The following is a 10,424-nucleotide window of genomic DNA, read 5'->3' as shown; positions in this document are numbered from 1 at the left end:
GTGGCAGATCAGGATTGAGGGGCACCGGCAGAGCTGTGTGTGGGGAGCACAGAGGGAATAGCAGTGTGCGTGGCAGTTCAGGATTGAGGGGCACCGGCAGAGCTGTGTGTGGGGAGCACAGAGGGAATAGCAGTGTGCGTGGCAGATCAGGATTGAGGGGCGCCAGCAGAGCTGTGTGGAGAGCTAACTGCAGCTCCTACCAGTACAGTCTGGTTCTAGCCAGCACTATCAGGAACTTCTCATTAATATGAAAACCAGCTCCTGTGTTTGTCACAGCCAGTGCTGCCATGCGGCTATCACTCCATCTTGAGTGTCTGGGTGAGGGGCGGGATACAGATTATATCTGTCTGTCTTGTTTTCATGATCGGAACTAGCCAACAGCTGGGGTGTGACCTCTGCTTCTGATGGGTGGTAGTGAAGGTCAGTTTCAGCCTGCAGGCTAGTTAGGGGAAAACCTGCTAAGCTGAGCATGGTCTCTTGCATGCAGCACATGTGCAAACAGCTTGGGGCAGTGTATTTGTGTAAAAAAACCACACATCCCTGAATGTACTCTGGTCCTTCTCAGTGCTCTTTTCTAAACCCCTCTGGTTCTGCAGAAAAGGACCTGGGGATTACAGTGGACGAGAAGCTGGATATGAGTCAGCAGTGTACCCTCGTTGCCAAGAAGGCCAACAGCATATTGGGCTGTATTAGTAGGGGCATTGCCAGCAGATCAAGGGAAGTGATTATTCCCCTTTATTCGGCACTGGTGAGGCCTCATCTGGAGTACTGTGTCCAGTTTTGGTCCCCGCACTACAGAAGGGATGTGGACAAATTGGAGAGTCCGGCAGAGGGCAACGAAAATGATCAGGGGGCTGGGGCACATGGCTTATGAGGAGAGGCTGAGGGAGTGGGCTTATTTAGTCTGCAGAAGAGAAGAGTGAGGGGGGATTTGATAGCAGCCTTCAACTACCCGAAGGGGGGTTCCAAAGAGGATGGAGCTCGGCTGTTCTCAGTGGTGGCAGATGACAGAACAAGGAGCAATGGTCTCAAGTTGCAGTGGGGGAGGTCTAGGTTGGATATTAGGAAACGCTATTTCACTAGGAGGGTAGTGAAGCACTGGAATGGGTTACCTAGGGAGGTGGTGGAATCTCCATCCTTAGAGGTTTTTAAGGTCAGGCTTGACAAAGCCCTGGCTGGGGTGATTTAGTTGGGGTTGGTCCTGCTTTGAGCAGGGGGTTGGACTAGATGACCTCCTGAGGTCTCGTCCAACCCTAATCTTCTGTGATTGTGTGTGTGGTGCGGTGACCAGTACGGTGCACAGTATCCAGACGAGGCTGCTCCAGTGATTGATATAAAGTTGTTAGTATGTTCTGTGGTGTTCTCCATCCCAGGCCTTATGCATCCGAACATCTTTTGCTTTTCTGACCACAGCTGCACATGGAGCAGAGGTCTCTGTTGAGCTGCCCATAGCAACATTGTTATGTGTTGCCCATTCTCCCGGATTGGTCAGTTGTCTCTGAAGTTCCTTGCTGCACGCTCCCTTTCCAGATGTTTAATAAACACATTAAACAGCACGGGACCTTGGACAGTGTCTTGAGGCCCTGCTGTTCGCCGTTCAACCCTACTCATTGCTTTCTGTCTCCTAGGCAGTTTTTGATGCGTGACAATACTTTGCCTCTCGCCCCGTGACGATATCAATTCAGTTTGTCGGGTACAAAAGGCACGCAGGTGTATAATTCCGCAGGTCACCCCATGAACTGCTTAAATATGGGCACATTTGCCTCCCTTCAGTTCCCTGAAACAGTGGCTGATGCCTCTGATGTCAAGGACCTCAGTCAACTGCCAAACATTCTACAGATCCTAGCTTTTTTTTTAAACTCCTTGCATTTGTATAGAAACTCTTCTAGATTTGTTTTTGACTAATAATAATTCCTAGCTCCTGTATGGTGCTTTTTTAAGATGAGGTGCGATTTGTATTTAATTCCTTTATAGGACACTCTGCTGATTTTGCAGACATTGCCTGTGTTCTTACCTCTTGTCGCTGCTCTAGTATTGGAGGCAATACTCCTCAGCACAGGGACTGTCCCTAGCTGTATGTGCAGTGCATGACAGGACGGAGCCCCTTTAGACCCGATGGTGTTTCATTCAATAACCCTCCCAAGGGGCTGGCTGCTTGCTCTGGGCCCCTTAACATGCAGAGGGTGGGGTTCCCTGGTAGCTCTGCTGCACTGGCTAGCAGAAAACTCTAAAATGCTGCAAGTTTGTCTGGCTCGTGTAACTCAATAGCAGGAAGGATTTTCCTCAACTTTGCTCCCCAGATTTGCTTCCAGGCTGAGGCCAAGCGTGGAGCAGGGAGCGAGCGCTCTCAGGGAGTTGGTCAGAAAGCTCTGTGAGATCTGGGGCTGCAATGGAAGTCCTGGCCCGAGAGTGGTGAATGGCAGAGCTGAAGGCAATGACTGTTGGGCAGATGCCATCACCCTGGGACCCAAGCGAGAGCGCTCCATCCTGGGGCACGTCACATTCTTGATTTCTCGGTTGAAAGCCCTTGTGGAAATGAGGAACACCTTTGCCCAGAGCGGCAGTTGTGCAAGGCAGCACTCCCCACCGCCTCCCGCTGGTGTACCTTTCTCGCTCCCTCCCCACTGCGGTTTCCTGGCATGTTCCAGTTGTGAATGTGCAGCGAGGTGACTCGCTGTGAGACAGCATCTTCCTAGGAAGAGTTTCACTTTAACGGCACTTCTCTGGTCTCTCACTGGAGTCAGAAGCGACTTAGCCTGGTATCTTAGCATGTGTCTAACCCCAGCTGGTACTTTAATCTCTCCAGCTGGCATTCCACAATGACCCCCCGCTCCCAACAAGCTCCCTGCACCCCTCTCCCCCAGGGAGCAGCCTTGATAGAAAGGGTGGGTTGAGGGTGTCGTGCATTTTCTGTTAGCTGCCCAAACCTAGATGGCACTTCAGAGAACAAATGAGTCTACAGTCTGCGCATAGACCAGGCCAGAGTGATTCTCCGCTACAACAATGAGACTGTGGCTCCTTTGGTTTTCCTGTGGCCATCAGGCCCTCAATGGGGACTTCTTAGTAGTGACCGTGTGTAGCGCAGCGGCGCTGAATGAGACAGTCCAGCAGTTTACCTCACTAGTCCTGCAGGTGGCTGGTGTTGCAGTCCTAGGGTAGGTGTAGCTGTGACAGGTTGGATCACAGAAACCCCCTTGGGAGCTGCCACCTGATGTGCCAAGACTACTTCTACCCCTGCTTTCCCTGCCAGCTCGGGACCCCAGCACCCCGTCTTGCTGAGCCAGACACGCTCGTCTGCTCCAACACAGACCCAGGGTCTGAATCACGTCCCCTAACAGCTGTAGGCTTGACTGAAAGCAGCTTACAGAGTGTTCTTGTCTTTAACACTTAGATGCCCAACTCCCAATGGGGTCTAAACCCAAATAAATCCGTTTTACCCTGTATAAAGCTTATACAGGGTAAACTCATGAATTGTTCGCCCTCTATAACACAGATAGAGAGAGATGCACAGCTGTTTGCCCCCCCCCAGGTATTAATACATACTCTGGGTTAATTAATAAGTAAAAAGTGATTTTATTAAATACAGAAAGTAGGATTTAAGTGGTTTTAAGTAGTAACAGAACAAAGTGAATTACCAAGTGAAATGAAATAAAATAAAACGCGCACATTTAAGCCTAATACAGTAATACAATTGAGTACAGATAAAATCTCACCCTGAGAGATGTTTTAATAAGTTTCTTTCACAGACTGGACGCCTTCCTAGTCTGGGCACAGTCCTTTCCCCTGGTACAGCCCTTGTTCCAGATCAGGTGGTAGCTAGGGGATTCCTCATGATGGCTCTCCCTCTTTGTTCTGTTCCACCCCTTTATATATCTTTTGCATAAGGCAGGAATCCTTTGTCCCTCTGGGTGTCTCTCCCCCCTCACCCCTCCCCCCGCCCCCCAATGGAAAAGCACCAGGTTAAAGATGGATTCCAGTTCAGGTGACATGATCACATGTCACTGTAAGACTTCATTACCCACTTGCCAGCACACACGTATACAGGAAGACTCACAGGTAAAACAGAGCCATCTGCTGTCAATTGTCCTGGTTAATGGGAGTTATCAAGTTTCCAAACCACCATTAATGGCCCACACTTTGCATCATTACAATAGGCCCTCAGAGTTCTATTTCATATTTCTAGTTTCAGATACAAGAGTGGTACATTTATACAAATAGGATGATCACACTCAGTAGATTTGATACCTTAACAAGAGACCTTTTTGCATGAAGCATATTCCAGTTACATTAGCATATTTTCGTAAAATCACAGAGTGCAACATCACAGTAGCTTTGCATCTCTTGTATCTTATCAGACAGCCTGCCCCATGGCAGGCAAGGTGGGAGGCACAGGGCCTTCAGCAGGAAGTGCCTTCTGACCTGGAAGTGCTACGCTATGAACTATGAAGCATGTTAGCACAAATTCAGGCAGCCTGTTACTGGCTAGACCAGAGTGAGTCACCCCCCATGAGGAACTCCAGCATACCCTGCCTCATTGCCTATTTGTTTGGTTCATAGTCTGGAATACAAGAAGGGACCAATTAGAGGAGTCGTAGATGTATTCACAGCTGTCAGGGCACCCCTTGGGTTTGAACTCAGGACCTCTGGCAATGCAAGTGAGGCCCATGCTGCCAGGCTGCCTAGCTACTTCTGAAATCAAACTGCAGCCTTTCTCCTCGTTAGCCTCCCTCCACTTCCACGGAAGCATGGTGATTGGAGTGGGTGGCGCTTAATGGGGATGTACCAGATGAGCAGTAGTGACATGAGACGTGTGCCGTGATGCAGAGGTCCTACTGGGCTCATGTCTTGAGGCCTTTTGACACGTTCGGAAATGCTTGGGGATCATGTGGGCTGTAGGTAAGTGTCACTCATCCTCTCATCTGCTTGGCTTTCTCCTCAGGCGTACCTGGAATCCTTCTACAAGTTCTGCAGCATCCTGGGAGGCACGACTGCAGACGCCATGTGTCCAATCCTGGAGGTAGGCTGCAGACGGGACATTCTGCATGGTATAATGTAACAGTAATCGCACCATGCGCTGCTCAGCGCGCTCCAGCCAGAGCAGAGCTGCCGATTGACCGCAGAGACGTTGGTTTCTAAAATTCCTTTGCACCTCCGTGCATGTGGCTAGCTGGCTTGGTTGGGTAGCCAGGAGAAGCTGTTGCTAGCACTGGGAAGTAGGTGATGTCGCAGCAGGCCCCACAAACACCTTCCCACTTTGCCCTCCGCCAGAAATGCAAAAGGCCTGGGAGGTGGTGCATTTTGGCTCGGAGAGGAGCCCGGGGACAGAGCAAGTTATGAAGCAGTTGGAAGGGCAAAGGGTGGGATGTGGCTCTCCCCAATCCTGGCAGCCAAGCCCATGAGTATTCCTCCCACGGGTCTCTGCTCAAATGGCCCGGCACATACCTGTCCTTGGGCGCACTCTGCCCCTCAGCCAAAGGGACTGGTGGACACCTCTTGTCAGGGCTGATTCCCCACTCTGGCACTTCGAGTGCAGAAGGTGGGGGCCTGCAAGGATTCAAAAAATGAATACTGGCCACTCCAGGCTTGTATTAAACTCCCAAGGTTACAGCTTTTCTCTGTCCTTGGCTGCGTAGATGCTGCCACTACCCAAGTGCAAACCCCTTGGAACCCAGGAAGGCGCACTTGGGAATTTCTCCCTGTGGGTACCCTGGAGCCCTTTCTCACATGCACGCGCCCCGTCCCCCCCCGGGGAAGAGCTGAGGAAGAAAACAAAGGAAATTAGCTGTTACCCCCAGCTAATCAAACATGCACAAACCTCTTAGGACACCAAAAATTCAATCCTGTTCTTAAAAATAAATAAAAAGGTAAATTTTATTAAAAACAAAAAGAGAGAAAATACATCTGGAACTTAGGCTTTTGCTAGATTTTAAAAGAGCAATGCCAAACATTAAGCACCCAATATAGCTTCCTTCGGGGTTCAGCTTAAAGGTTACAAGCAAACAGAAGCACTTGGGGTTAGCACAGAGGAGTCCACCAGCCAATAGAAATAAACAGAAATAAACCTAATCGCGTCTTTCTAAACATTTCTGATCTACTTACACATCTGGGGGTTCCAAATAAGTCATGCTAGGTATGAGCTGATGCTCTATGATCATACCTAGCTTAACGCTTCTCATAGCATAACTGCTCCCTGTTCCCCTCTTTCCCAGAGAACAGCAACAGACACAAAGGGGACGTTTCCCCCCATTTTAAAAAGTTCTAGCCTTCCCATTGGTTCTTTTGGTCAGGTGCCCACTCCCTTTCCTTTACCTGGGGGACTTTTTAACCCTTTACAGGTAAAGCAAGCGGAGAGCAGCCACCAAGAGGGACTTTGTCCATAAAAGGGAGCTACTTCCCCCCCACATTTCTCCCCCCTCCTGTGGCCAGAGCTTTCCCACACCTTGTCTCTGTTGCGAACTCCTAGCAATGGAGTGCAACGCTGGGCCTCTTGCAAGGCTGTCTCCACCAGTTCAGCCTCGTTCCCTGTGACTATGGCACACTAGTGCCGAGGAGCCGGAATCCGAACAGTGATTCTGCAGACAGGCTGCACAAATCTGTGCCTGGCTTTAGAAAATCGACCCTGGGGCAGTGACTGCGTGCAGCACCCGAGTGCAGTAGGTGGGACAAGCAGTTCATTTGCTAGCACCGAGACCAAACCAATTAGTCGAGACGTGGTCCCCAGGTTTTCAGACCATCGCTCCCAGTTCCCGAGCGCTCCTCAGCCCGGCTCTGAAGCCAGGCTGCTCAGTAGGAACGGTGACTCTCCTCTGGCACCCGGCATTCTGCCCCACAAACAGCAGCTGGCTGGGGGGCTCTGGCCACGTGTGCCAGGCGTGTGCCACAGGCTGTGTAGCCTGGCCCTGCTGAGGGTGGCAGAACTGTGACTGGGTTGTGCTCTCACGTGCCCTAACGAAGCTGGATTTGCTCTTTATCACTGGCCTGGCCTTGCTCCATTCATCAGCCTACAGCTTGAGCGCTGTATTTGCCAACTCCCAGCTGAAGGTTTGCGCTTTACCCAAGGGGGACGGGCGGACACAGCACTGCCTAATGCCACTTGTCGGTCTCTTAGTTTGAAGCTGACAGGAGAGCCTTCATCATCACCATTAACTCGTTTGGCACGGAGCTCTCCAAAGAGGACCGAGCTAAGCTGTTTCCTCACTGCGGGAAACTCTATCCTGAGGGGCTGGCCCAGCTAGCCAGAGCAGATGACTACGAGCAAGTCAAAACAGTAGCAGACTACTACCCTGTAAGTACCAGCGGGGGGTCCCAGGAACTGACTGCTCTCTGCCGATTGATCAGTGAGTTTGTGGCACAATATGCAGGGAGAAGGGGGATGGGGGCGGGATACCCTGGTGCATTTCAGGATTCGTCTGGCAGGGGCTCCTGTCACAGCAACGCTCCCTTTGGCTGAGAGAGGGCTGGACCGGGCTCCCTCGGTGCCGTGCTGGTTGCAGGGTGGGATACAAGGTGCTATTTATATTTTTTTCCCTCTGTTGAAGAGCCTGAGTCTTCTGCTGCACAGGGGCATTGAGACCCAGTTCTGAGCCCCCATGTCTCCATCCAGGCTGTTCTCCCAGACCTGGCTGGGGTCACGGAGCAATAGGGGGGCACTCATGGAGGTGGTGGCTGAAGGGACCCCCCCGCCCCGCCTTATGACTGGACCCTAGCGTTAGAATGCTGTATGGTGAGTGCCTGGAAACCTGCTGGGAGCCTGAGGATGGAGACCCGTCTCCTCTAGAATGATACACCCCACGGCAGGCATCTGTAGCCAAGGGCTTGTCTCAACACACACTGCACTGGTTTAACGAAAGGTGCAACTGGTGGTGTGCCCTGATCTGCATGGGTTAGCTTGCACCTGTAAATGCTCCAGGAGCTGGGTTTAAACCAGTGAGTGCCCACACAGAGCAGCCCTGGTTTATTCATAGACTCCAAGGCCAGAAGGGACCACTGGCTTCATCTAATGTGACCTCCTGCATAACGTAGAGCAGAGAACTGTCCTGAATTAATTCCTGTTGGAACCAGAGCAATGAAATCTGTTTCATATTTGCACTTGTCTACACGCAAACCAGGCCCCAAATCTGCTGTCATTGACACCTGTAGTTTCAGTGCAAGCCTGTGTGGACGCTCTCACTCCAGATTAAGTGCCCTATTTCGAATAATGTAAGTGGGTGGTAAATCATCAGTGCTTGCTGCAGAGAATCCTGGCCTTCCTCTGGGAGCCAGCCCAATGCCTGCTGCTGCCAGCCTGGTGGAGGGACAAAAGTCTGTTTCACTTCTGACCGTCGTTTCTTGCCGTCTGTGGTGCAGGCTGCTGTGAGAAATTGCCCGGGATGAAAGGGTTTCTGTCTGGAGCTGGCACTTAGCTCCCCTCTGCAGGGTGGGAAAGAGGACACCCCCCCACACACACACCCACCCATGGGGGCTGGCTGATGTATGAGCATTCTGCAGGGAGGGACGATGCTGAGCCGGGTTCTTGTTTTGTGTTCCTTGACCCCTTCCTCTTGCCATAGGAATACAAACTGCTGTTCGAAGGAGCCGGCAGCAACCCTGGAGACAAAACCCTGGAGGACCGTTTTTTCGAGCATGAGGTGAGGGAAGGACCCTCTGTGGTGAGCCGTAGGAGCTGCTGCAGCTGCAGCGCTCAGCGGAAGTCTCCAGAGCATCTGCAAGCAGAGTCGCAGTCACACGGTGGGGGCGGGGCTACTGGCTCAGATGTTCTGGGCCGTGCCACCTGCCCCTGCTTTCCTTCCCAGGCCCTAGCTCCCTGCCAGGTGATTCGCCGTAGAACCTAGGGAGCAACAATGAGACTTGCAAAGGGCTCTTGGGGCTTCCCCGGAAAGACAGCGGCAACCCAAACCTGGTGGGTATGTCCCTGTTCTCCTCCCCCACGCCACCCTCCTGCCCCGCTTGAGCTGCCAGCTGGTGCTCGAGGACAGGCTTCTCCTACGGACTCTGCCCAGGTGCTGAGCCTGCACTGCTGGTTGCACCAGGAGCTCCACTCTGGCTGGGGCCATTCACCCCAGGAGCCCCGTTCTCCGGAGCTGTGGGGCTGGGAATGGGGGTCTCTGAGGGGGGTGGCCGGCTGCTGGGAGGGGGCAGTGCTGCAGGCCGTGACCCGTGCTCTTTGCTCTCGAAGGTGAAGCTGAACAAACTGGCTTTCCTCAACCAGTTCCACTTCGGGGTTTTCTACGCCTTCGTCAAGCTGAAGGAGCAGGAGTGTCGCAACATCGTGTGGATTGCCGAGTGCATCGCGCAGCGACACCGCGCCAAGATCGACAACTACATCCCCATCTTCTAACCGCCCTCGGCCCTCCTGCTGCCGGGTGGAGCCCAGTGGAACTGCCCTTCCCCCCAGTACATTCGAATGATCACTAGTCCTCGCTCCGGGGACGGCTCCTCTCTGGAACTGGCTCGGATGGAAACTGGACAGTCTGTTGTTCCAGAGCTGCCGTTGTTTGTGAGTTCTGTGTGCTGTGAGGGGCCAGCGGGGCCTGGGACAGGCGCTGGGCCTGTGCAGCCATGTAGCAGGAGGGCTCCAGTCCATGTATTATAATTGTACCTGTGTCACTGTACTGATCAGCTGTGTGTGCTTCACTGAGCGAGCCAGTGCTGATCTCTGAGGGAACTGGCATCTCTCAGCCATTCACTCCTTGCTCTCGAGTGACTCATTAGACATGTGTTGCCTGAGTTTAAATGTCCCCTTTACCAAGGCTGAGACTCGAGCAGTCTGGCTCCAGTAAGTATTGTCCCCCAGAAGCTTCATGTGAGTGTTCCTCTTGCCTCCCTTAGTGTAGCGGATGCTGCTGTGTAATTCCTGCATCATCTTGTCTGACTCCTCCGAGGGCAGAAGGCCGAGCCGCCCTTGTCCAAAGAGCTGAGGCAGGAGCAGAGGTTCTTGCTGGCTATTGCAGGGCTCTGAGCAGCACCCAGTGACTGTCCTTCCCCCTGTCGCCAGGCAGCACTTGCTTCCCGGGGACCTGCTGGTGCTGAGGCCGGCCAGCCACTGACGGGGGGACCTGGCCAGCAAATGTCTTTGCCCCAGAAAGATTCTTGCTAACCTGCCCGCAACCTGGGAACAGGTATCGAGCGAGGCTGGCCCTGCAGTGGCTGTGGGGGCGGTACGTGCCTACTGCTGTGTGTGGGTGCTAGCCAGCCTGCCCGCCCAACCCCCGTGGCTCCCCCAGGGTCCCCACCAGCTGCCACTCTTCTTCTGGGGGCTCTGAGCCGGCTGTCCTGCCAGGCTGGCTGCCTATATCCCGGGAGCAGCCCCCTGCTTCCTATACAAACTGCAGTGACGTGTCCGTGTGTGCAGTGAGCAGGCACCACGCCCCTCTGCTCCATGGTTAGGAGCACGGGTCCCCATAACAACTGCAGGCTCATTCCCA

The 10,424-nt window shown here is 53.0% G+C and overlaps 1 protein-coding gene across 1 annotated transcript in view; it reads left to right on the top strand.

The window, feature by feature from the left end:
* Positions 1–10,262, top strand: part of LOC113406951 (V-type proton ATPase subunit d 1) — a 90,870-nt gene extending 80,608 nt beyond the window's left edge. Inside the window, exons 5-8 of the mRNA XM_026653871.2 lie at positions 4,940–5,017; positions 7,109–7,285; positions 8,550–8,627; positions 9,176–10,262. Of these exons, the coding sequence (XP_026509656.1) occupies positions 4,940–5,017; positions 7,109–7,285; positions 8,550–8,627; positions 9,176–9,337 (495 nt within the window). The 3' untranslated portion in view covers positions 9,338–10,262. The remainder of the gene's footprint in view (positions 1–4,939; positions 5,018–7,108; positions 7,286–8,549; positions 8,628–9,175) is intronic.
* The last annotated feature ends 162 nt before the right edge of the window (positions 10,263–10,424 follow it).

Source organism: Terrapene carolina, unplaced genomic scaffold (assembly GCF_002925995.2).
Source record: "Terrapene carolina triunguis isolate 2854851 unplaced genomic scaffold, T_m_triunguis-2.0 Scaffold166, whole genome shotgun sequence".
Lineage (NCBI taxonomy): Eukaryota > Metazoa > Chordata > Testudines > Emydidae > Terrapene > Terrapene triunguis.
Note: the sequence above shows the minus strand (reverse complement) of the source record. Positions and strands in the feature narration are given on the sequence as shown.